Raw genomic sequence first — 26,677 nt, 5'->3', positions numbered from 1 at the left:
GTGTATCCCGGGCAACTACGCTGTTTACTCTGGACAGGTACTGCCTTTAATGAGGAAGGATGAGGAAGTGGCTTTTTGATGGGCTTTATTAAGGACAAGCTTGTGTGTACAGACAGATGGACAGTCGCACAAACACACACTTCCCAGCAATGTTTTTTTAGTCTAGCAGCACTGCTGTTTCCTTGGGTCAGTGTTACTCATACAGCAAGTGGAGTTAAATTGAATAAGATCATATGAGCTGGTGTCTCTGTTCTCACCTGGTATGGTTTGATCAAATCTCACTGTGGACATGCTTAGCAGCTTCTGGCCATAAAACAACAGAGAACATCATTTTTGTTGTTGTTGTAGTTTCAGGCTGCTTTATAGTGCATCGTTCTTTGTTTTTCGATAAATGCCCTCAGTATGTGTTGAAGAATCAAATCCATTAACTCAAAAGGGAAACTTGTTATATTTCATCAGTGAAAAACTTAATTCAAGAGGGCAGGTCATGTGTTTGCTGGAAATGGAGACCAAAATGTGAACCACTTCTTAGTTATGGAGCTAAGATCAGAGTACAAGCTAATTATTGACACAAGAACCTTTTTACAACTCAACAGCATGTTTAGAGCTGTTTGTGTGTCCGTAATGTCTTTTTCTCCTCTTTGTGTTAAATAGTCTTTTTTAAATTGGTGATATATTTAAAGAAAGGTTTTTGGAATTACAGGAAAAGATAAGTCACTGGGAACTTCTCAAAAAGTATACAGGTCACACAAGTGTGCGTGAATATGAGTCAACCTTTGTATGTGTGGACATTATGTGCTAGGGAGGGGCTGAGTGGGAGTACACTGAGGGAGAGATAGGGAAGTCTGACCAGGTTGTCAGATGGATAATGCAGCACCTTCAGATGTTACTCTCTCCCGACTGTGATCATTCTCCCTCCTCCACCATAATGGGCCTCTTGTCTTTCTCAGGAGGATTTACGATGTTGAACAGAGGAATTGCTCTCACCGACACTGGCTGCTTCCTTCAAGTGGATTTCTGAAACTGGGTTGACTCCGTCAGTATGCTTCCCCATCCTTCATCTCCCACGCTCTTACTCTCCCTCCTGTTGCTGTTGTGTGGTCGGAACAAGGTTACCTGTTCTCTTGGGGAGGGCAAGAAGATTTGGCAGCAGCCCAAGCCGGACCCCCTAATCAAAGACCAGCCTTTCCTTCATGACACCTTCCCTTCAGGATTCCTTTGGGGTTCAGGGACGTCTGCCTTCCAGACAGAGGGTGCCTGGGATCGGGATGGGAAAGGTCCATCCATCTGGGATCATTTCACCCACTCCGCTGTCAGTGGTAATTTCACAACAGAAACTGCCAATGTGGCTAGTGACAGCTACACTCGCTGGGAAGAAGATGTGGAGGCCCTGGAGTATCTCGGTGTAGGATCATACTCTTTCTCTCTCTCCTGGCCCAGACTCTTCCCTGATGGGAATGCCAGAGGCCAGCCCAATACAGCTGCTGTGGACCATTACAAACGACTCATAGAGAGGCTTCTAGAAAAGAAAATTGAGCCCATCGTCACCCTCCATCACTGGGACCTGCCGCAAGTCCTGCAGGAGCGCTATGGAGGCTGGAAGAATGACACGCTGGTGGGACTGTTTGAGGAGTACGCTGCCTTTTGTTTCCACACGTTTGGGAGCCGTGTTCATTACTGGCTCACAATGCATAATCCATACCTGGTGGCTGTGCAGGGGTATGGGACAGGTGTGCACGCTCCCGGAGAAACGGGGGGTCCTGCTGGCTCGCTCATCGCAGCCCACAACCTGATCAGGGTGAGTTAGATGAGGTCAGTTGATTTAATGTAAGTCTGTAGTTATATTGTGCTTTATCAGTAGACCGCAGTACATGAAGAATTTCTCGAATGATACTGACTGTATGTAAACTTTGAACTTCAGCAGCTACAGTATATGAGTTTATGATGGTCCATGAATGTTTGCAGCCTCAAGACACAAGACCGAGATACAAGCATAGACTACACCAGTGTTTTGGTATTTTCGTGCAATCAAATTAAATCAATTAAGACCATGGATTTTGACATGCAACCTATAACTGGTGCAGCGCAAAGCTTTCATGCTCACTTTTTTTTTCTCCTCAATGAGCAGTTGGTCATATTTTATTTTGACAGGTTTGTGATCAGTAAACAGGACACTTAAAGAGACATTACGGTCAAAGTCCACCACATCAGCATTTGTGTGTTGGAGTGAAACAGTGTGTGACAGGAAGTCATGGAGATATGCCTCATTAATAATCACTCCCATTTATGCAAACAATCATTATCTGGTGCCCGAAAGATTGTTTTTCTCTATTACTTCTCTGAAGGAAGTTTGTTTGTTGCTTATTTATCGGTTGGTTAGAAAATACCATAAATATGTTTTTGAATTACATTTTGAAGGAAATAAGCCCAAATCAAGGCAGAGGAATACTAAGCTTCATTTACAGTACTTATATGAATACAGTCTATTACATGGTCGTCTGTCACTAACTGCCATTTAATGCAGACCCGGTATTAAACATTTGAACGTTTTCTATCATTAAAATGTGCAGATATGCAAGTTTTGCATGTTTTAAAGGTCTTTTCAAAGCAGACACTTTAATCTGTCATGGTAGGAACAGCACAAGTGTTAATAATATTAATGATGGCTCTGTTCTGCTCATGTGTGCACAGCATAAAGACACTTAAACTAAAGGTAAATCGAATTCAGCCGTTATCTATCTTTATTATTTACACCTGTGTTTTCACTACTGTGGAAATGCCCTCTGTGAAAAAGGCCTATTGTACTATTGTAATTGTGTTGTTGACTATGGAATAGTTCATCATTATAAATAATGTGTCTGCTGTGATTTCCAGGCACACGCCAAAGCATGGCATACCTACGACACTCACTTTCGTCCAGCTCAGAAGGGTAAAGTATCCATTGTTTTGGGATCCCACTGGGTTGAACCTCAAAAGGGCCAAGCCACAGCTGCTAATGTTGAGTTTTGCCAGCAGTCAATGGAGGCTGCCCTTGGCTGGTTTGCAAACCCCATCTTTGGTGATGGGGACTACCCAGTCTCTTTAAAAGTCAAGCATGGGGCCATCTTACCGATGTTCTCCCCTGAAGAGAAGCTCTGGGTGCAGACAACAGCTGACTTTTTTGCTCTCTCCTTTGGGCCTAACAACCTCCGTCTGGGCAGCGGCCTGGTCCAGTACGGGCAGACTGTGACTCCAGACCTGAGGCGCATCCTGGGCTGGATAAAGCTAGAGTATGGTGACCCGATGGTGCTGGTGACTGAGGGAGGATGGTTTTCTGAAGCTAGCGTGGGAAAGGAGGACACAAAGGCCATTTACCTGCTGAAGAGGTTTATCAACCAGGTCTTGCAAGGTAAGAGAAGAAAGAGAAAGAGATACGTTTAGACCATGTAGAAATTTTAACACTTTTTATTGTTGTGTTTTCGTTTGCAGCTGTCAGGTTTGATGGTGTGCAGGTGTTTGGCTATTCTGCCTGGTCACTGGTGGATGGATTTGAGTGGAATTATGGCTTCACTGTGAGACGAGGGCTTTTTTACATCGACTTCAGCCAACCAAAGCGAACCAGGACCCCCAAGACCACTGCCCAGTACTACAGACGTGTTGTCACAGACAATGGTTTCCCCGGTGATGCAACCTCCACAGAGATCAGAGGGCGTTTCCCCTGCGACTTTCACTGGGGTATTGCTGACTCCACTTTACAGGTAAGAAGACAAGGCGGTGATTGTGCAGCTTAACTTATGGCTATACCGACCCTGATATTCATTGTTGTCTTTTTTTGGTCTTGTAGGTCCACTTTTTCCCTTTCTCACCACAGTTTACTGACCCCCATTTGTACAGCTGGAACCTGACAGGAGACGGATCGTTGCATCCAGTCCCAGGGGTGAAGATTCACACCAGACGGGCCCAGTGTACTGACTACTTGGCCATTCGTGGTCATCTTAACCTATTTGCGTCCACTGGGGCATCTCATTACCGCTTCGCCCTAAACTGGTCTCTGATTTTACCCCAGGGAGACCTCTCTTATGTGAACACTGAAGCTCTGAGGTAGAAATACACTGATGCACAAACATGGACTTTCACTATTGCAGGCTTCCCAAATCCAGGCCAATTTAAAGGTCCCATATTATGTGTCTTTTCAGATTTGGACTTATTTGGGGTTTCTATTAGAACAGATTTACATGCTTTAATTTGAAAAAAAAACTTACATTATGCTTCTCACACTGTATGCACTCTCTGTCTGAAATGCTCAATTTAAGAGTCTGTCTAAAAAAAAAAGAGCTCAGTCTGCTCTGTTTGGGCAGCATTTCTGGGTCTTCTGCTTCTATGCTCTCGGCATCTCTACCGTCATTGCAGGCGGGTAATGACTAAAGCCCTTAAGTGGAACTTTCTACGTATAATATAGATGTGACATCACAACTGTACAGAAGTCCTGACGGCTCATTTAAAGGCACAATTTCTCAAAACAGTTTGTGTGCATTTCTCTGTGGATTGAGAGTTTTGATACTTTCACAGTTTATATAGCACCTACACCTGCTTTATGATAAAAAAAAAGACTTATGGTTTCTTTCTACAGTATGGGACCTATAATAAATTTTAATTCAATGCACTTTTACACAAAGCTATGCCATAACCAGATTCACAGCAGATTCAGATAAATTTATTTATAATTTTTTTTTTTTCTTTCGACACAAATTAACTCATGATTATATTTCCCGTTTCACATTGTTATTGCATCTGAAAGGTACTACGGCTGTGTTCTGACCGAGCTCAAGAAGCTGGACCTGGAGGCTGTCGTTGTTCTCTACTACCCCACACACAGAGCTCCAAATCTGGGCTTGCCTGGGAAGCTGTATGCCTCTGGTGGTTGGCTCAACTACAGCACTGTGCAGGCCTTTCAGGAATATGCAGCACTGTGCTACCAGCAGCTGGGTTCCTGGGTTCCATACTGGATCACCATCAATGAGCCAAACAGACTGGTAGATGTTTATTCCAGCGGGAAAGAGAAGCATCAGGCAGCTCATAACCTTCTTCTGGCTCACGCAAAAGCCTGGAGGCTGTACGAGAGGGAACAATCCGGTCAGCAGAGAGCACTGGTATCACTTGCGCTACATGCTGACTGGGCCCAACCTGCAAACCCCTTCCTGGACTCGCATACGGCTGCAGCACAGAGATTCCTTTTGTTTGAGCTTGGTCGCTTCTTAGACCCATTGCTTGGGACTAGACATGAGGAGAAGCATAGCAAGGGGGATTATCCACAAGAAATTAAGGCGTACCTGGAGGAGAGAGCTCGAATGGGCCTCCCTGGATCCCCTCTCCCTAGCTTTACTGAGACTGAGAGGGAAGAACTGAGAGGGACGTTGAGTTTTATCGCACTGAACCATTTCACCACCCGTTTGGTCTCTCCTTATCCCAACACACAGGCTAATTTTCAGCAGAAACAGTCCCCTGATCATGGCTGTCAGATCCTTTCTGATCCCACCTGGCCCTCCTCTGGTCTGGGGCAGGCTATTGTACCCTGGGGACTGCGGAAGATCCTGACCTGGGTGAACCAGAGATATGGAGGGACTCTGCCCATAATTGTCACAGCCAGTGGGGTGGATGACCAGGCTCCTGTGGATGACAAACTCAGGCAACACTTTCTCAGGAGTTATCTGCAGGAGGCCCTCAAAGGTGGGACATGAATTTCAGATCCTACATCTTCATCAGTAATGCTCCTCATTTTTCAGCAGGAGCAAAACAGACCTCTGCAATGTTCAGGGTGTTGAGACATCCACATTTTTAATGACCATATTGCTTCCTACTATAAAAAAAATAGATTTAATGAGGAAGCGTAAAGATCATAAAAAGAGAGAGGAGGGGACTGAGAAACAGTGCAGAGACAGTGTTGTGTTCATACTTTGCCCTTTACGACCCTTAGCTCACCTGTATTTGCGTTGTTTCACAATAAGTACCGTATATATGCGCTTTTCACATTGCTCAAAGAGGAGATGGAATTAGAGAGCCAATGAGTGATTCCTATCTCACGTGTATGCTTTATTCTTTTTTTCTCCAGCTCGCCAATTAGACGGAGTCAACCTGCAGGGCTTCTACGTGTGGACACTGCAAGATCGACAGGCCCCCCAGTTTGGCCTCTTCACCTCAACCCACCACCAATCCAGAGCCAAAGCCTCCATCGCTGTCTACAGAGAAATCATCACTCGTGGCGGTTTCCCTGAGGATGACACCATGCAGATCTGCAGGTTTAGTGAGCTGCATGGAACTTGCTCTGTATGTGCGTGGATGTTCAAGAACAAAGCGATGTTGGTCTTCGGAGGCTGCCTCCTAATAACGGCTGTTATGTTGGCAGCACTTGTCATCTTTGTCATCATCACCAAGAGAAGCCAAACAAGAGTCAGGGGGAGGGGGGTGAACAGGAGAAGAAGGGAAGGAGTCCCTATATGCTCATGTCTACCTGTTAAGACTAGACAGGTAGCTTACTACTAGTAGTAGAGACAGGTCTGAAGGGTGCCAGTGCTCTGTAAATGTGACAGACAAACTCTGTGTGGCTCAAAGCAATGATCTGTAATTGTGTGTGGTCCAATAATGCTTGTATCTGTGCTTGTGACAAATGTGTGATCAGTTTACCAACAATTACTGTCAAGAAAAAATGTCTCCATCCATTTTACTGTATACTGTAGCTGTAAAAGTAGTGTTGATAGCATGTTCCTGCAGGTAAATGACCATGAGATCAAGATATTCACAGAATGACAAAGAATCTCTAGCTCATATGTTCTTTCATAAAACTGGATAATTGATTCTGTGTTCTCTATGGTTTACTATAAAGGAGAAGAAATGCTTTTATTTTCTTTAAAGCGCTTAAGTTTGTGTCATTTCGAGCAAACCAGTGGAGCTCCCGCTGCAATAAGAGCAGCCCTTTATTATGGCATGGATTTAACTGTGACAGATTTTCAGCTAAACATTTATTCTGTGAACTCTACTCCAGTATAGTATAACAAAAACAGGTTTAAAGTAGGGCTGGGCGGTTTACTGGATGAACAAGTTTTAATTCTCATATTTAATATTGTTTGCGAAGAGTGCTGTGGGGCAGGGCAGCCTGGCACACAACAATTTGTAACACTACTAATTGTGCATATAAAAAAATGAAATACTGTGATATACGTGAAGCTGCCAGAATCTTATACAGCACTCGTTTTAAGATTAGTAATGCTGTTTACACTTCCTTAGCTATGTTATGTCTACAATAGTAAAATCAGACAATGTTTGCCTGTTTTAGGTGGCATGATGGACAATTAGTCAGCCTCAACATTTGTGGTGTTCTGGTTTCCGAATGATGAAGAAATAGAAAATGTGATGTATGCTCAACAGAAATTTTCCATCCTTTTAAGTATTATGTTTTCCCCAAATGATGTACATATTTATTTTAATTCTACTATAAAATGGCTTGAAAAGAACAGTGCATACAGCTGCCCTAAGTGGGGAAAAAAAATCTGCCCCTGGACCCTCCTGGGTTTGAGATGAGCTCTATGTGTTTGCCATGTCTGGCTCTGCCAATGTCTTCACGTGATTGCTGACCTTTCCTCTTCCTCCTCTAATTCATGGAGAAAATGCCAATGCCATGATATAAAGTCAGTCAGTGACAATTATACTGTATAAATCTGACTAAAATGCGATTTAGATATATTTTACATGATAAAGCCTATGAGGAGTTTAGCTCAGATTTTTTCTGTGGATTGCAGAAGATTTTTTAAAAAGTATTTCCAAGTGGTATGCACTTCCAACACCAGGCATTATGTTTACTGTTTGACACTGACACTCGCCATGGGACAATGACGCCCCCCAGTGTCAGTCTGCACCTCTGATGAAACAATGTGAAACTGTCTTTTGTTAAAAAAAAAAAAAGATGGTATATGCAGTGTTTGTGTTTGTATCCAGCAATGTTTGTAACTGTGGACCATTAAGATAATGTATTTTTCTCAAGATAATTTATATATTAAGTTGATATGATTGTCCTCAGGGTCTCAGCGTACAGGGGCGCAGCATGTAATGACTGTTTGCATCAGCATGAGAATCAGGATCAGCTTTATTTCATATTAAGAATGTAAACAGGTTATACACCAGGGATTTGACCTGGGGATTGTGTGCTTAGCTGATGCAGAAAAATATAGAGATATACACGTATAAAACACAGAAAGAATACACTAAATTAAAAAATGTACACAATTTAGGAATTACAACTAAATAATAAGAAGAATCTAAAAGTTATGAATATAGAATATAACATCTCTATCACTTTAAATCAGTAGCCTATATCTTATGGCTCTACTAAAGTGATTCCCTGATGGTTTCAGGTCTACTTTCCTTTTAACTTTGTCCTTATCTGTCTTCAAAAGCATATATATATATTGTAATATTCTTTTATTTCTATGAAGTGTATATGACAGACACAGGTTTAACTGGGATCATCAGATGAATAAAGAGTGATGGGAAGCAACTGACTTGACTAAAAGTGAATTATTGCATGGTCGTTGATGAAATAAACTGCTAGTCATTGTGTAAAACCCTGTTTACTTGTTTAGGTTTGCTCTGAGATCACTTTTGTTTTGCAATAAAAAAGATGATCTTATGTATATCACCATCACATGAGCATCTATATAGTTGTTAAAGATCTAAATAACAACAATAATAATAATGCTGATGGTAAATGATTCGTCATCAACAGATCAACCAATGGGAGATGGGCATTCAGGATGGCAATACAGACCACATGACCCCCGTCTCCTCCAGACTGCATGCAGTTTGGTATTAAAATGTTTTCAGTAGCACCAACCATTGTGCCGTCGTTACACATTTGAGATGATAGAGCTATTTTATCGAATTACATCATCACGTTGATAACCGGGACAGACGGCGCTCGTTGGCCAACAGCGTTTGCAGTTGTTGTTTTTGAGGCTGTGTCCAAAAAGAAAGTGCAGAAGAGCGACTGTAGACAAGAAGAAGCTAGTTAACGTCAGTCAGGTCGGACGGTCTGCGAGGCCCCAACCGGGACGGGAAACACGGGGAACCATGGCCAACATCGCGGTTCAGAGGATAAAACGGGAATTCAAGGAAGTGCTCAAAAGCGAAGAGGTTGGTTGTGTCTCGTTTTTTCAGTTTAATGTTGCTGCTTTTCCTTGTTTATGTCTTTGACTGCGAGGCTGAACGTGAGTGACGCGTCGCTGCTAGCTTCAGTTAGCTCACTGTGTCAGACACGGCTGATTCACAAATGGCTACCGGCTCAAGATATGAATGTGCCACTGTGGGGAAGTTAAAGCCAAGGGGTTTACTGTTGTTAATAAGCAGGTTATCGTGTTATGAAAGCCTGACCACGACTAATTGAGCCTCGGGTTCATGTTGCTAACTGGTTAGCTCACCATGCTGCTATGGTAACCGAGCTAGCCGTGTTAGCAGAGATATACAGATTTGCCCTCACATAGGTGCTCCTGGAGCGGCATAGTTTCGTTCTCAGTTTAGGATAGAGGGTGTGTTAAATTGTGTAGATCAACAAGTCGGGGTCAACTTTGGGGTCTCAACTTCTGCTGCAGAGGCAGGTTTGAGTTTGACAGCTTCAACACTTTGCAGTCTGCACGGTTCCTCAGGTGCTGGAAATCTTTGGAAACACTTGGTTTCTAGTGCTTGAAATGTATGTTTATATTGGATGGCATATGTGATATAACGCAGAGCAAAGATATCCATATTTGAGAGACTGAAAACAACATTTATGCATTAAAATTACGTTTGATGATTAACAGATTAGCACAATAGTTGGTGATTATTTTCCAGTGAGTTTTAGTTTTTCTTTCATTTGTCGTCCTTCTGTAGAAAAGCTGTCTCAAGCCATCATGTTGGTTGTTTACAGGACAATAACATCTTATTTATTGTGATGAGCAAGTGCAATAATAAGTTTAGTGAATACTGAGTTTGGTACCGTTTATAAATATGTAATTTACCACAGCTATAAGGTGCTAGAAAAGCATGAAAATGCACCTTGTAATTCTTGAAAATAGGGATCGACAGATATGGAGTTTTTAGGGCCGGTGCCGATTTTTTTTTGTCATCAACATCAGCCGATGACTGATACGGACTTGTTGAGCCGATATTTGGAGCTGATACTACTTTTACTCCCTCAATTGACATCATATAAATTACACAATAATGACAACAAATGTTAGGAGTATCAATTAAAAAAAAAAAGGGAACATTTATTGAACTTAAAAATGGCGTCTCCAGCAACACGTAGTTGCATGTAGATGCCTGTCTGTAAAAAATGCCGGGAAACGCAGCAGCCCGCATCACCTGATCCCGATACACCTTAAAAAAAAAATTTGGCCTATCACTACTTGAAAACAGTAAAAAAGGTGTAGGAACACTGGATTTGTCTATTTCTGCTGAAGTTATAATGCTTTGTTTTGCCTTTTCACTCTTTTCAGACTAGCAAAAACCAGATAAAGGTGGATCTGGTGGATGAGAACTTCACAGAACTTAAAGGGGAAATAGCAGGTCCACCTGACACACCGTATGAAGGTGAGGGTCTCATTTACAGTAGACTCACTGCTGCTTACATGTATGCATGATCGTTACAAGTTAGTTATGAGATATCGGACATCACTGCCAACAACTTCAGTTTTGAGTAGGCCTCACCAACTTACTATTTCAAAATGCTTTTAATCCATAATAATGTAAACTGTATCTTACTGTATTAGCTCTATCAGTTACCCTTTTATTGAAATAACCCTGTCCTGGTTGTTGAATAATTGTGATACCTCTTGTTTCTTCCAGGTGGTAGATATCAATTAGAAATTAAAATTCCAGAGACGTATCCATTCAATCCACCCAAGGTAGGGATTCATTACTCTTATTGCAACTGATAACCATCCCTTTTCTTGAGGACAATGGCTTCAGAAATGTTCCGTTAACTGTGCTAATCTGCAAATTATTTTCTTTGTCCTGTCTTCATTCAATCTCTCAGGTGCGGTTTATCACGAATATCTGGCATCCCAACATCAGCTCAGTCACAGGTGCAATATGTCTGGACATTCTTAAAGATCAGTGGTGAGTGACTGTGCGCCGGCATTCCTCACATTTCTCATCCATCATGAAATACCTTTCTCCTTGTGTAAGACAGTGTTTTCCCTACCAAAACAACACCAATTTCTAAGTTGCTGTTGTAACTCCCAAACCCTCTCAACTGTTACAACACAATCTTCTTGTCTGTGGGTCAGCACCATTGCCATGCAGAGTCTATTATAACTGTATGAGCGACTACAAATCAATGTATTTTTTTTCCCGCTGGCAAATGTTTTCCCCTCCATTTAGGAGCTATGCTCCGCCCTCGCTGCTTATCATTGCTTCTTGCAGGATTCTGCCCTGGCTGTAGGAAATGGGCGCACCCATTCATTTCAACTTTAAAGCTATGGAAATAACCCCAATATGCACTTATCCAAATTCAGACTTACTCTAATACAATATAAAACACAGGTGAACAAAGTAAAATAGATGAGGGAGCCTGATAATGCAGAAAGGATTAGTTGTTTTATAATGATTTCAATAAATGTTCTGGCACATTTAGATCAAACTTATTTAAACATACTGGTCCACTATCATGTTGAGTATTGAAAATATCATTCCCATGCAGTAAAAGCAACATTTTTGAAAACACATCTGTTGAAGTTCAAGAGGAAAGTTGACCTTATTTGGGCGTTGCACTTAAGGATCTTCTGCATGTTCTTTCAGGGCAGCAGCTATGACACTGAGGACGGTCCTCCTGTCACTACAAGCCTTATTGGCAGCCGCAGAACCAGATGATCCACAGGACGCAGTGGTAGCCAATCAGGTGGGTGTGCATGTGTAATTATATTTTTTCTTTTGTTTGATAAATAAAATGTGGATATGTATTTCTAATTTTTCAAACTTGTATGTAATCATAATCCTTTTTTATGTACATTACGTGATATGGGTGGATGCATTAGGCTCCTTTCTGTGCTGCACACCAGTTAATTGTTACATGTTAAGTTAAATTCAGTGCAGTGATAAAGTGAAATTTCATGTGTAGGTGGTGAGCTGTTTTTTTTTTTTTCTCGCCTGCTTTTCTTATTGAAAAGAGGATCCTACTCTATCGAACACATTATAACACCTACATACTATCACTAATCTTTGTGTCATGTAGTCATCTAGCCTATCGCCTAGCAACCCCAATGAAACACACATGAAGGAGTGAAATAGGGTTAGATAACATTTAGTGTAGTTTGTTTTGTGGATATCCAGTGATGTTCATGTTTTTCAACCCAGTTTACAGTTGGTCAGAGTAGAGATTGTTCGGATGGTGCTCCACATTAGTTTGTCTCATAGCTGCACTGAAAACACTGCATGAACATTTAACAATAACAATATTTGGTTATTGTTATTGTTGTACCGCATAATGACCCTTTCAGATAAGGAATGTTGAGACCAAAATTTTATGCAGAGATGCAAGTTATTTCTTTTATCTATCCACTTTAAAAAATGTTTACATAGTTTATATAATAGTTTATGATGATGGAAAATACACACTTTCATAACATTTAAGAAATGCAAACACAGCACAGTAACAGACTGCTGGGCAGCACTGGGCATGTGCGCTGACTGTCTGGCAGACTGCAACTCTAGTTATTCTGGCTCTGAAGTATCAGCAGAGAATTATTTTATTGGCAATCTGATGTGAAGCCACACATACAAAATAGTATAGATGGATCATAAGTGCACTAGTCTTCTGCTTGCGTATGTGCTGGGTGATCTAAACTAAGTAACAGTAAATAATAATCAATAAAAAGAGAAAATAAAACCAGACAATGAAGATCCAATAAGAACTGGACACCATCTTGGGATGGGATCGCACCATCTGTGACGCCAGGGGTGTAAAGTGGTGAGGCAATGACCCCTTACCTACTTTCTACCCCCCTACCCTTGCTCGGATCACACCCATCTTTAAACTCCGCCTTCATTTTGATCTCAACAACAAACCTGTGACATTTCATTACTGTAGGGAAAAGGGCATGAGCATAGAGGAAGTAAAGACAATAGAATTGATTACAAAAAACAAATAAATGGGAACAAAAATTGTATCAATAAGAACAAATATCAAACCTATCCAATCAATTTCACAAGTGGAGAGGTTTTAAGAAGAGATTTGAGAGAAGACAGAGACTTTGTGTCTGAGTTCAGTAGACAGAAAGTTTCATAATGTGGGGGATTTATTGGAAGTGTAATAAAAGTCTGATCACTCTTTAGTAGAAAAGCACAATGTTTCAGTTGCTGATGGTGGTATGCTGAGCCCCTTTTACACAATCTTGCTGTTGATTTTCACATTTGTTCATCACCCAGTACAAGCAGAACCCAGAGATGTTCAAACAGACAGCAAGGCTCTGGTCTCACGTCTATGCAGGAGCTCCCGTCTCCAGTCCGGAGTACACACGCAAAATAGAAAAACTCTGTGCCATGGGCTTTGAAAGAGTAAGTATCTCAACTCTTTTCTTCTCCTTCTCTGAACTGCACTGCTGACTTATGCTGCACAGTAAAATTGTGTCTGAATTTATTTTTTTCTTCCCAGAATGCAGTAATAGTGGCGTTGTCGTCGAAATCCTGGGACGTGGAGACAGCGACAGAGTTATTGCTTAGTAACTGAATCCTGACACCCTCTTGATCCCTATCCTCCCTCCTCACACATACACTCCATCTCTCCTCCAAATTCCCGCTGTCTCAAGGTGTCTTTTCCCCTGTTGCACCCTCTGTTTCACAGTGGACTCCACTCATCTCCTCTTCTCCATCCCTCTCTTTCTCCTCTCTGTGTGGCATCTCTTCTCCCCGTCCGTCACCTCTGCTGTATCACACTCCAATCAGTCGCTCTGTGAGCTCTAATCTCTGGTTTCTTTCTCTTCATTCAACATTCCACTCAGCGCTACAATCAGAACTTCAACCACATCTTTCCCCCCTTTTTGAAGCAAATGCCAGACTTAAGACCCTGCCCACACCCGCCACTCTCCCAGCTTTTCTGGCTGTGTCCAAGAAGCGGCTGTCAGCGGCTTATCCTTGCCTATGCAGTGCATTTACATTAATTTGTGAAAACCTTTGTGGGAGCAGGTCAAGCCATGCAAGGAGGCTCCTTCAGACCCAGTCGTGATTTGCACACACTTATGGACCGGTTGTCTATACAGGGATTGAGCAGAGTCCTAGACTAAACACTTATAATTGCGCTGTGTCCAACATCACTACCTTCACTTATCACTCCTTTTTTGGGGGTAATCTGTAGTGGGATTGGATAATGGTTAATAATAATAATAATAATAATAATAATAATCTTGGGACACATCTGAATCACTCCCATCACTGGTAGAGTTTTGAGAGGGCGCTACAAAAGTTTCACTTGCAATTTGGACGTTCAACCAAAATTGTGTTCAAGTAAACGAAGTGCACCAGGCAGAAACATCGAGTTATATGGACACCGTATAGAATAAGGCTTATTCCCTGTTCTGGAAACCAGTTCATAAAGTGTCACAGAGGTTTTCACACAGTAACCATACTGACTTTCATGCCATGCCCCCCACCCCACCCCTACTTCAACTGTCTGATGAAGCCAAACCTCTTGCAGCAAACCCCAGCTCCCACACCTATTCTTGACATGGCTTACTTCACCTCTCCCCTTCCCCTTATTTTAAAAAAAATGTTATTTGGTTTTAGCCTCCTGCAGGAATACATTTGGATTCTTGTTTTTAAACCGACTGAAAACAGAGCAAATCTTAAAATAAAAGAATAAAACATGTTTAGCAGTTACACAACCTGTCACAAGTCTGGATGAAAATAGTTCAAAATGAGTTTGAAAAATATTGCATCATCTTAACTACGCCAACAGATAAATATGTCGAAAATGATTCATCTGTAAATAAAGATATTAAAGTCTGTGTAAATTAATCCACACTCTGTCCTTTCTGTGACATGTCTTTGCTGCGTTGTGTGACAACCTGGCAACAATCTAATGTTTAATCAGTAATCAGTCAGTATCTTATATGGTTTGATTATTTTTTTATGGGTTGACATTTTTGCAAGAGACCATTATTTAGAAAAAGAGACCAGAAAGCAGAGTAGCAACATAAATTACAATTTTATTAAACAAATAAACCGCCCTGGGGATTTTTCCAAGCTTTCCTATCAAAGGTAGTCAACTTTCAGTATTAAAATTAAACAACAATTCTATTTTGTCATTGTCGGTGCACCAGAACATCTCTGGATTTTGAACCGACAAGTAATATAGACATTTTCAACTCGTTATAATAAGGACAATACAGAAGAAAATGTGTTAAATTTGCAACTTCTCCTAATTCACATAATTAAAACTTCTCCTGGATGCTGTTAAATCTGTCAACCTCGAGGGCGAGAGAAAGGATTCCTGTTCTCGACTGTGCAACTAAAGACCTTTTTAACTCCTTGATGTTTGTACATTTGCTTTTAACAAGATAGCAAGTCATTTTCTTCTAATTGTGTTCACACCATGATAGATTATTATTATACATATATCGCAATTCAACTTCCTAAAAAAACAATTGTGTGATTTACTCCAAAGAAAAACCTTATTCACCCTGTATTCTGACAATTCATCCGTCTAACTGATCCACAAGTTAAACCTTAGTGACAATGTTGATAAGTAGAAAAACAAACCCTGTTTATGCTTGTTGGATCCAGAATGTGTTAATGAGTTTATTTGGCTGTGCATACATTTGAATAAAAACTAGGGTGAGTTTTACAGAATCAACAGAAATTGCACCTACAGGGAATTACATTGCCAGTGAAAATGGAGCAAGCAAGCCAATTTAGATGAAGAATGTACATGCAGAAGAACCGCTGAATGGATTATGTATATTTGCATTTCTGTACAGTAGTTCTCCGGACTTTTACAGTAATATTGCACTGGTGTGCTAAGGCTACTGGTTGAGCAAGCTCAGTTTTTAGTGCTTTCTTGAGCATAAATACGGAGGTGATACAGGCATTTACGATGTTCAGATCACCTTGCTTATACGAGGCACGCTGAGAATGAGCACAAAAAACAGATGGCCTGCCTGGTGGCATGTTGTGCCATGCTGAACCTCTCCAAGAATCCCTGGCAATCATCTGAACCAGCCTCTATACTCGTTTCAAACAGGAGAAAAAGCTGCCATTGTTGTGTTCATGTCTTAAAATCAAGAGCAGTATGTAGTGTAGAGCCACCGAAGGACCTTTGTGACTATATTATAGTGGATTTAATTGTATGGCACTGCAACTGCTGCACGGTTTACCAGCCTCAGGTTTCCTCGGGCATCCCCGAGTGACAAAAGCTCATTTTGTATCCTTCCACTGGATGGTGGCATATCTCTCCTATCATCTGGAACTCCTCCAAGCATTGCAGAGCAGAGGGGACTGCACTACATAGGGCTGAATACATGACACTGAAAAAAATAGCATGCTTTCTGGCTTGTTTAATGGCACTGAGATAATGACTCTCTGGGCCATTAAAATGCACACCAAATAAATGAACTTACATTATTGAAGCGTTGAAGGAGTGACTTCACAACAGCATGGCTCCCTGTATACACTTTGTTCCAGACATGCTACAATAGATTCATTATGATGTTTGGACACGTCGGAGAATAAAACTCCCACAGTAATACTGTTGGGAAATAAACTGCCTAGGATGTAACAGTGATGTCACATAACTCCAAGTCATCCAGAAACAATTATCACCTGATAATGTTTTTGATTATAACCAATATCAGTCTGTGAAATGTCAACAATAGTTACCAGGGCAAAGAAAAAATGTAATTATCTGATGCACGATCTCTGGTTTATAAAATCTGAAATCCCCAAGGTGTATGCACAGTATAGGTGTATTAAATGAATGTTAATACTTATTTGGATGAAAATGAAGGTGCATTTCCATTCACATTCAAGTTTTTTCTTCTGACAGGTCATAACTGCATGTATATATGCAGAAAGGGCATCAACTGGGCTAAAATCTGCCTCATCACTTTACAATTAACAATCATGACATACAGCCAAACTGGATTGTTTGTGTGATCTTTTGTCCGTCATTCCTTCCTGGTGTTGGCATTATACTGTAGGTAGGAGCAGGCCAGCAGCTTTTGATTGACAGCTGAATAACCCACTGTGTGGTGAGGCGATGATTCGTGGGCATCCTGTTTCTGCTGCTATGTGATATCCGGAGTTGTATTCCGTGTCTTGGTCAGTAGACATGCAGCCTCCTCTGCCAAGCAGTAAGAGCTGGTCTGACCGCGAAGAGGAGATGTAACGGTGTCCTGCCATCTGCAACTGAGTTCAACTGGGGTTGAACGGGCACCATGTAGGCCTGTTAGGGGATCCAAAGGGCTGTTAGATTGCTGGTCAGAATCCCCTTTTTTATTTCTTCCTAGAGGTGATAATAAAGGCTCAAGATGATTCAAATGATCTGTCTGGTAATGCTGCTTCCTGAAGGTGAGTCACACACTCCTGTTTGCAGAAAAATCGTCTCAGTGCTTCTGTTAATTAGTTAAAGACATTACGCCTTTAACTTTTACACACATTTATATTTTGTTCAAAAAGCAATTTTGCAAGGTTTATCAGTGTAAATGAATTGCTGTGTGTAGTTGAGAGCAGTTACGTTGACATTGAATTTTTTAATTGGTTTACATCCGTTTAACTAAACAATGTAAAGAACCTTTTGAAAGTGAAGATGAAAGACTTTTTTAAATTCAATTCATCACTAAGGGGCATTTGAATGGCCCGGCAAATACAAAATATTTATTCACACAATAGTTTTTCATAATAAAAAAAAACCAGGAACATTCAGTTCAATCATATATATATATATATATATATGAACATATATAGAATGGTCTAAACACAGATGCCATTAGGAAAATAGCAATTATAAACAATGACAGACATTTTTTGATTAATTCACTGGCAAAATTAGAACAATGAACAAAGACAAATACTGTTTATACCAACAGAATAATCTCAGAAGTACTGGTCCAAAGAAATGACATTAAAAAGCACTAGGTTTGTTTCGTAAGTAAGTGACATCTCTCCCCTCCAGTGGTTCACTCGGCTCAGGGCCACTATGCCCACAAGCTTCTGAACAATTTGATGGAGAATTATTCCAGCGCTCTGCGGCCGGTTGAGGACACGGACCTGGCCCTCAACGTCACCCTACAGATCACCCTCTCTCAGATCAAAGACATGGTGGGTACTGGCTCATTGGCAAGATCCTAAATTTCTAAAGTCTTAAGTACTCATTATATATATGGCAAGTTATTAATGATCAAAATAAACAAAAAAAAGGCTTGAATGTTATTTTCAGAGCTCATTCTTCATTAGAGCAGCCTAGAAAATCAATCAACATAACTTTTCTTTAGGCAACAGTCACACTGCGTCCCTGCTTAACAGGTAAACTACACTGAACCTAGACCCAAAACATAAAGATGTTGGATTTGGATTGTGTAGGTATACTTTTTTCCTCATTGCTAAGACAGGGGTCACCAAAGGATTGGTTTGTAGACCTACACGAATGACAGGCAGACCTCCTGCTGTACAGGCCGGGCCTACCAGGGGTGCAGATCTGATGTCAGGATTGGGGGGACGGGGACGGACACAAAAGTGATTTATAACTCATACCATGCCAACATAAATCCCAACTTCGTAGAGGCTTGCCATATCATTCAAAAAGTACTGCACATGGAATAATTTACCGTGCTTACCTTTCTTATTAGTCCTAAACAGCCAACAGCGTGTATTACTGCTTGCTTAACTGTTATATAAGGACATGTCCCCCTGTCCCCCCTTGGATCTCCACCCATGGGGCCTACTGTTACTGTTACTGTTACTCAGCTGGCTCAGGTTCCCGTTCAGGTTTGTTGCTGTGTCGGATTCACAGCGAATTGTACTGTGCATTTGGGTGTGTGAGAGCTCTCTTACTGAATGTTACATCTCTGTGGTGCCTGATGTTAGTTTGTTATGTTTGAGAAGAAAAAGAATGAAGGGCCAGACAGACAACGAATAACCATGCACGCGTGTGTGTTGGTGTGTGTGTGTGTGTGTGTGTTGGAGTATCCTATTACCCAAAAGCGTTTGTGTTTTCATTGGTTCGCTTCAGTGAAGCTCTCTCAGCGATACTAAAAACCATCCAACTACTCTATTCATCCACCTGATATTGACAGACAGGTCTGGATGTCAGCCGTGTGATAATCTGAACCTCCCCGTAATGCTTATAGAGAGTTAAAGAGAAACAGAGAAATGAGAAGGAGACCAATAGGACGTCTCTTTAAGCTGCTGTTAGTGTAGATCCACTTATTGTGACTGTGTACTTGTGCGTGTGTATGTGTGTCTGTGAAGGATGAGAGGAACCAGGTGCTGATTGCTTACCTGTGGATCAGGCAGACGTGGCATGATGCTTACCTGAAGTGGGATAAAGAGGACTATGACGGGCTGGAGGTGATCCACATCCCCAGCAGCCTTGTGTGGAGGCCTGATCTCGTCCTCTATAACAAGTACGCCCGTACGTCACACACTCACACACACACACACACACACACACACACACACACACACACACACACACACACACACACACACACACACACACACACACACACATATATACTAACTGGAATAGGTAAAGGGCATTGTGTTTTCTAAGCAAAACAGCCAAACACTTCATGCTTCCAAATGTGACAATTTGATGCTTTTCTTTGTCATACATGATAATACACTGAAAAGCTTTGGATTTTTGGACTGTTGGTTGGATAAAACACACCATTTAAAGATGTCATCTTGAGCTCTGGGAAATGACACAGGACAGGCTTCACCATTTTATTGACAAAATGATTGAATCAGTAATGGCCAGATTAATCAAGAATGACAATAATCGTTAGTTGCAGCCCAAGTCTGCAGGGCTGTTGTACTGGCTTGCATTAGAGTGTCAAGGTGTGTTTAATACACTGTGGTTAAAGCATACATGATCCATTATCACACATGTTCTCCTTCTTCTCCAGAGCTGACGATGACTTCTCAGGGCCGATGGACACCAATGTGAGACTGCGCTACAATGGAGAGATAACCTGGGACGCTCCTGCCATCACCAAGAGCTCCTGCGAGGTGGACGTCTCCTACTTCCCCTTTGACAGCCAGGAATGTAAACTGACTTTTGGTTCCTGGACCTACAATGGCAACCAGGTTTGTAGAAACACCTGTACACGTGGGACCATACTCACTTGTTACCCACCAGGATGATGATGATCTGCCTACAAGAGTTGCACAGGTCTGGGTTGTGAGGGTAGGACGTCTGTCTTAGATTAGGGGTTAACTGAGATTTGACAAAAATATTAGACATGCATAAACTCTGTTCTTTCTGTATTTGTCTTTTCTTGAAAAAACTTTGTGAGTGAAGCTGGTTGTTTGCCTCGTCTACACCTGCTTATCCATTTCTCTAATTCCAGGTAGACATCATCATGGGCATGGACAGTGGTGACCTGTCAGACTTTGTGAAAAATGTGGAGTGGGAGTGCCACGGGATGCCGGCCACAAAGAATGTCATCATGTACGGCTGTTGCTCTGACCCGTATCCAGACATCACCTACACAGTGCTGCTGCAGCGCCGCTCCTCTTTTTACATCTTCAACCTCCTCCTCCCCTGCTTCCTCATCTCCTTCTTGGCTCCTCTGGGTTTCTACCTACCTGCAGACTCTGGGGAGAAGGTTTCCCTCGGAGTGACTGTTCTTCTGGCTCTAACTGTGTTCCAGCTGATGGTGGCTGAGAGCATGCCTCCATCAGAGAGTGTGCCTCTCATAGGTAAGAGTGTGTTTGTTTAGGATTGTGTTGTATCTTCCATATTGTAAAAAGTGAGATTTCCGTGTCTTTTTTAAATTATAAAACAGGTTGAAGTGCTATATAAATACTGCAAGAGTATCGAGACACTGACTTAAAGAGACAGGTGCTAAAACTGAGCAGTTCAGACAGAGAGCCAATACAGTAATGACAGACAGACAGTATGAAATAAATGTGTTTTTTGAAAATTAAAGCATGTAAACATGTACAACATACATGTGCATGACAAGTACGAGTCTGAAAATTAAAGTATGGGACCTTTAAAGCCAATACGTATAGCATCTTAAGAAGAATTATTAATGACCTATGTTCTGTCCTATGTTCAGCCTACATACTGTATATAAATATAAAGTCTATAGTACAGCTTCACATAGCCCTATGATTTTCATAGAAATGCTAACAAACTATACCAATAGTTAAAGAGATACCTATTGTTTTTTTAGTTCTAAGAGGAGACTGCACTCCTGTCTGTTTTCATTCCTGTCACACAGGGAAGTACTATATTGCCACAATGACCATGGTCACAGCCTCCACCTCTCTTACCATCTTCATCATGAACATCCACTTCTGTGGTGCAGAGGCCAAACCAGTCCCCCACTGGGCCAAAGTACTCATCATTGACTATATGTCTAAGATTTTCTTTGTTTATGAGGTTGGCGAGAACTGTGCCTCTTCCTCCTCCTCTTCTTCGTCTTCTCACTTCTCCCAGGATGACATCCGTCACCAGCACCTCAACAGCCATATTCATGCAAATGGTAAACCAGGGAGCCACAACAGTCAACAGGACTGGCAGGGTTGTAAATACCCCAGACCTCAGACTCCCAAGCCGCAACACCATCCCAGAGTGAAAGCCCAGCACCACATAACCAGAGATGAGAGGAACCACTTTTCCAGCTTTGCACCTCGTAAATATGAAGACTCTAATGGGAAAATCCCTACAGGTGACTGCCGTAAAGAAGACCAGAAGGTTCCTTCTTACCATGAGGAGCAAAAGCTTCCCTGCTGCCCTGAAGACCAGAAGCCTCCGCCTCAAGGCCCCACTGTTACCTTTGGCCCCTGCGTGTTCTGCAGCCATGGCAGTGGCTTCCCTGGTGTAGACACCAAGCTGGTGCGCAACGTTGAATATATCGCTAACTGTTTCCGAGAGCAGAGGGCCACATGCGCCAAAGGGGCAGAATGGAAGAAGATCGCTAAGGTGATGGACAGATTCTTCATGTGGATCTTCTTCATCATGGTCTTCCTCATGAGCATCCTCATCATCGGCAAGGCACCATGATGCTACATTTTAATTTTATTTTTTTAAATATTTGACTCTTTTTGATCAAATAAAAAAGTCATGGGACTATTGAGTTTTTTATAAACATGTAAGTTGAAGAATTATATGGACTTTGTGGCGTTTTCCTCTATTAATAATAACAGTATAGATTACAATGATTTGAAAATAAACCCATTTTACTTTGCTTCACTGTATCTTCTTGAACATCAACAAAATGATTTCTTACACGCGTAATGATTTAGTTTCCTATACGTAGCAACATCTAAAAAAGAACAACATGGGCCAGACTCTAACATAATATGCAAGCAGTACAGACAACTTATTATAAAAGCAACATCAGGAACAACAAATTATGTTTATGTTAATGAACTGTTTTCTGCATGCATTTTGTCTACTTTGCTTCCTACACAATCCTTTTCATCCCTTCTGATGGCAAGTCAAACATGTGCATCTTTTTAACATCCTCATCAATCATGACTTTGATGCACAAGTACTACATTGTCTGACCACTGAATACATGTAAAGGGTTCTTCAATTAAGTTAAAATATGACCAGTGTAGAAAGACAGCACATGTTATTAACTGCTGTGAAATTAGACGCCTGGGGCTGAGGGACCAAGCGTCGGCACACACGCTCTGGATCCTTAGAGTCATTTCTCCGTTCAAAATCACCTGGTGAATAGTTAATGAGCAAGCTTTGTTTGTAGCACAGCCAGTGCAGAGAGGGTGTAAGGTAATATGGAGCATTAATTATGTAACACAACAAGCACACTCTAGCAACCCCCTCCAAAAACCCATACGTTGAACTTGGAAAGTCAAGTCTATGTGTGTGTGTGTGTGTGTGTGTGTGTGTGTGTGTGTGTGTGTGTGTGTGTGTGTGTGTGTGTGTGTGTGTGTGTGTGTGTGTGTGTGTGTGTGTGTGTGTGCGTGCGCTCAAGGTGAAAGGAATAGGAAAGAATGAAGAACAACAGGGAAGAAAAGGAAACTTAGTACTGTTGATACCAGAGGTGGAAAGTAAACAGCGTTCATTCAAGTACTCTACTCAAGTACAGTTTTGAGGCACTTGTACTTCACTTAAGTATGTTTCTTAAATGTTTTTGCAAGTTCATACTTCTGCTCCACTAGATTCCAGACAGAAATAATGTACTTTTTTTACAAAAAACTTGTGTTGCATTTATAAATATGATATATTGCTATAGATTCCCCTCCTTCCTTAATCCTATATCTCTTCTACAATGACATACTAGAATAAGGAATGCAATAAATAGAAGTGTCAGAATTTATTCAAATTGGTACCAAAATAAACAGGATTTTAAAGCAATTATCTCTCCCAGATTTTTCCACCATAATACCTTAATCTTACAGTAGAGGGCACTCATTTCCCACATACCATTTAGGGGGTGGATACCCCAGAGCTTACTGTTTACAGCTATATGTGACAACTTTCACAAGATCTGCCCCTCAGAATTAGTTTTCATCACAAAATGTCGCTATTGAGAGATTATAGGCTATTTATTAGTCCTCTATGCTATTTTACAGAAAGAGGCTATACATCTTACTCACTGAAATTCCATAATTTAATCTGAAGACTAATAAATAAAAGTGAGTTAGTGAGAAGAAGAATGCTGGGGCAGCGGGCAGCATGCCTGTTGATTGTTCTGTTGAGTCTCTCCATTGTGGCATTGTTGTTTTTTTATCCTCATCTCCAAAGTGATAGTCACGCTGAAACATAAAGCATAAAGCAAAAAGCATAAAGCATGTGATATAACTGAAAATTTCTTACATTTTCTGTCTGAGGGAAGCCGACTACATTGCTTTCCACTAGTGCTCAGTGAGCCACAGGGGCCACAGCAGGCTGTCATCACCATGGGAGACCCGGAGGAGTGGGAACCATGTCATATGGACAGACGTAGCAGACACTAAAGGAAAGACTGCTGGATAAATGATCAAAGACTTTACAAAATTTCACACAGAGAAGCATTATCTATCACCACATAAATTAACAAACAGAACGTGGAAATCACTGTGATAATTTGATGTATTCACCACTGATTAACCAGTTAAGTGCTTTGACTCAATTACTGTTCTTCAGCATAATTTTGAGGCACTTTACATGAGTGTTCGCATACACACTCACACTTACTCATTCATACTGGTACTCCACAACATTATAAAGGGAAACATTGTATTTTATACTGCACCACGTATCTGATAGCTGTAGCTTCTAGTTTCTTTGCAGATTAATTTTTAAATGCAAAACATATTAAGCCTATATAAAGCTGTGCAAAATTATTAACCAGCTACAATATTAACATAATGCTGACATGTTAATTCATCAATAATAACAATAACATCAATAATAATAATAATAATAATAATAATAATAATAATAATAATAATAATAATAATAATAATAATAATAATAATAATAATAATAATATAATCTAAGAGGTGGCATTTTTCAAAATAAGTACTTTTAAACTTTAAGTATATTTTGCTTGTGATAGGCTTACTTCCCCTTGTCACCATAGTATTGCTTGAGTACTTTGTTCACCATTGTGACTAATATACTCAAATTGCACATTATTCTCTATTTTATTACAAGGATGATTGTTATTTTAGACTCTTTCTTGCACTATTGGGTCTGAGCCTACAGTAGTGTATACATCTTTGATTCAATTTGAAATAATTAATACAATTTTTGATTCAAATATAAAAAAGTGCAAACAAATGACACATTATCCAAAATATACCAAATTATGTGAATTATGTGCAGCATAATTAGACAGATTTCAAACTGAGAGCTTGTCAAAGTACAATAATAACACTGCTTTTCAATCAAAATATCAGGTGTAATGTTCGTAAGTTTGAGTTTTACATGGACATATACAGTAGGAAGGTGGTGCAAAGAGAGGGTAGAGGGGGTCTCCTGTGCACTGGGCCCTTAACTCTCAGCGACCTAATACGCCCCTGCGTTTGGATAAAACTTCCTTCATGCACCCTAGTTTTTTTCATGTATGCTTTCATGTGACATAAATGCTCTGTAAAACCTCAACTAGCCCACAATGTACCGGGTAGACAGAGGACATCGAGCTTTAAGGAGATTAATTCTTGATCCGTGAAGAACAGGGACCTTGAAAATTAGCATGTGGTTGCCATGGTGATACCGGAAATACGCTAATCCAAAGTGCTCCCCAATGTTGACAGACATTGAACAGTTATGAAGTTTGCTTTTAAGGGTTGAGACACAACCCTGTATACCGAGAGACTTAAAAGCTTTTTTATTGTATTTTTCTTTTTTTTAAACAAACGAACGATACATAGATTCAAGGACAGGAGCAGAGGGGTTTCCATGGAGACGCAGGTCGCCTCATACCGGACCCAGATTTATAAGTGTGGGGAATTTATTGGCAGTTAAAAGTTTGCGTCGAGTCAAGGTTAACGGAACGAAACAACAGCAAAGCGAGCAGTCTGCCGTTAAACGACAAACTTGCACCGGTTAATATGAGGAGTACCGGACACGAGTACAGTATTTCTTGGAGAAAAAAGAGGACATTCTTCTCCTAAGGTAACGTGATTTTCACCGAAAAATGCCCCGGGTTACAACTGTAACTGTAGTAACGTCAGCCCGGTTTGGTTAGGTTAGTAACTGGAAAACGTTAGGCCTAACGTTACTTCGCTTGTTTCAAAACAAGTGCTAAGGTAAATTACCTGCAGCAGATCGCACTGTTTGTTAACGTTGGGCTTAACTCATTGATGATCAGCATTCACAGTATAACGTCTCAATATTTATGAACGTGTGAGTTCAAGTTTTCTGGTTCGCTAACATTAACTTTAAATTAAACAAAGCGAAGATGTTACCCATAGAAAATGTAGCTTCTAGCTTCTAGTATCTTCAATCAACATTTTACACCATGGCTATTTAAACAGAGGCCCTATAGGCAAATATTCACAGGGGGGGCCTCGTACCAGCGTTCATCACCATTATGTTATAATCTGACACCAACAACAAAATTGGCGAAGTGTACTTTTTTAAATCTCTTATTCAAATTTTTTTTTAAACATTATTAAACTTGTAATATCATGTCATATTCAAACATATTAATATGAAGAACAATTAAAAAAAATGGGGGGGAAAACAAACACTGGCCCGGGGCCCAAAACAGTTGCCTGCCTCTTGCTGTAAATGTTTGCTTTGGGTACCTTTAACGTTACTTATTTGCTGTACATTTATTAAAAATCAACTTACCTAACCCAAGTGATGTCACGCCTCTAAATTTGACTAACATGGGTAAAGTTCAAGTGAACTAAATTGTATTAAATTAAATCATCATATGAGTGTCAAACCTGGACTCTTTTGAGTGGTTTGTGTGGATTTTTAAGTTGTCAAAGTAAGGATTTCATGGTGTGTTTTCAGGTGTCAGAAGGAAAATACATCTCTGAAAAG

General features: G+C 40.8%; 3 protein-coding genes across 3 annotated transcripts; all 3 read left to right on the top strand.

Moving 5' to 3' along the window:
• Positions 1 to 1,042: 1,042 nt before the first annotated feature.
• klb (klotho beta) lies at positions 1,043 to 6,519 on the top strand (the record flags this gene model as incomplete). Its single annotated transcript, XM_083915004.1, has 6 exons — positions 1,043 to 1,798; positions 2,875 to 3,388; positions 3,469 to 3,737; positions 3,824 to 4,080; positions 4,778 to 5,706; positions 6,089 to 6,519. 6 exons carry the CDS (start codon positions 1,043 to 1,045, stop codon positions 6,517 to 6,519), a joined length of 3,156 nt encoding a protein of 1,051 aa, XP_083771130.1.
• A 2,324-nt stretch (positions 6,520 to 8,843) lies between these two features.
• Positions 8,844 to 14,962, top strand: ube2ka (ubiquitin-conjugating enzyme E2Ka). The gene is made up of 7 exons (XM_083915601.1): positions 8,844 to 9,162; positions 10,503 to 10,596; positions 10,852 to 10,910; positions 11,042 to 11,124; positions 11,806 to 11,905; positions 13,432 to 13,560; positions 13,658 to 14,962. Exons 1-7 carry the CDS (start codon positions 9,100 to 9,102, stop codon positions 13,730 to 13,732), a joined length of 603 nt encoding a protein of 200 aa, XP_083771727.1. The 5' UTR covers positions 8,844 to 9,099; the 3' UTR covers positions 13,733 to 14,962.
• Positions 14,963 to 17,525: 2,563 nt separating this feature from the next.
• Positions 17,526 to 22,231, top strand: LOC310948153 (neuronal acetylcholine receptor subunit alpha-9-II; the record flags this gene model as incomplete). Its single annotated transcript, XM_083915184.1, has 6 exons — positions 17,526 to 17,565; positions 18,170 to 18,315; positions 19,465 to 19,619; positions 20,124 to 20,308; positions 20,572 to 20,919; positions 21,447 to 22,231. 6 exons carry the CDS (start codon positions 17,526 to 17,528, stop codon positions 22,229 to 22,231), a joined length of 1,659 nt encoding a protein of 552 aa, XP_083771310.1.
• Positions 22,232 to 26,677: the final 4,446 nt, after the last annotated feature.

Source organism: Echiichthys vipera (assembly GCF_963691815.1).
Source record: "Echiichthys vipera genome assembly, chromosome: 6".
Taxonomy (NCBI): domain Eukaryota; kingdom Metazoa; phylum Chordata; class Actinopteri; order Perciformes; family Trachinidae; genus Echiichthys; species Echiichthys vipera.
This window is presented reverse-complemented; position numbering and strand designations above follow the sequence as displayed.

Excerpts from the sequence above, each read along its gene's own strand:
- ube2ka (XM_083915601.1), top strand. The coding sequence starts at position 9,100 with ATGGCCAACATCGCGGTTCAGAGGATAAAACGGGAATTCAAGGAAGTG. Across the intron at positions 11,125-11,805 it reads GACATTCTTAAAGATCAGTG|GGCAGCAGCTATGACACTGA; the intron begins GTGAGTGACTGT and ends ATGTTCTTTCAG. Across the intron at positions 13,561-13,657 it reads GTGCCATGGGCTTTGAAAGA|AATGCAGTAATAGTGGCGTT; the intron begins GTAAGTATCTCA and ends TTTTCTTCCCAG.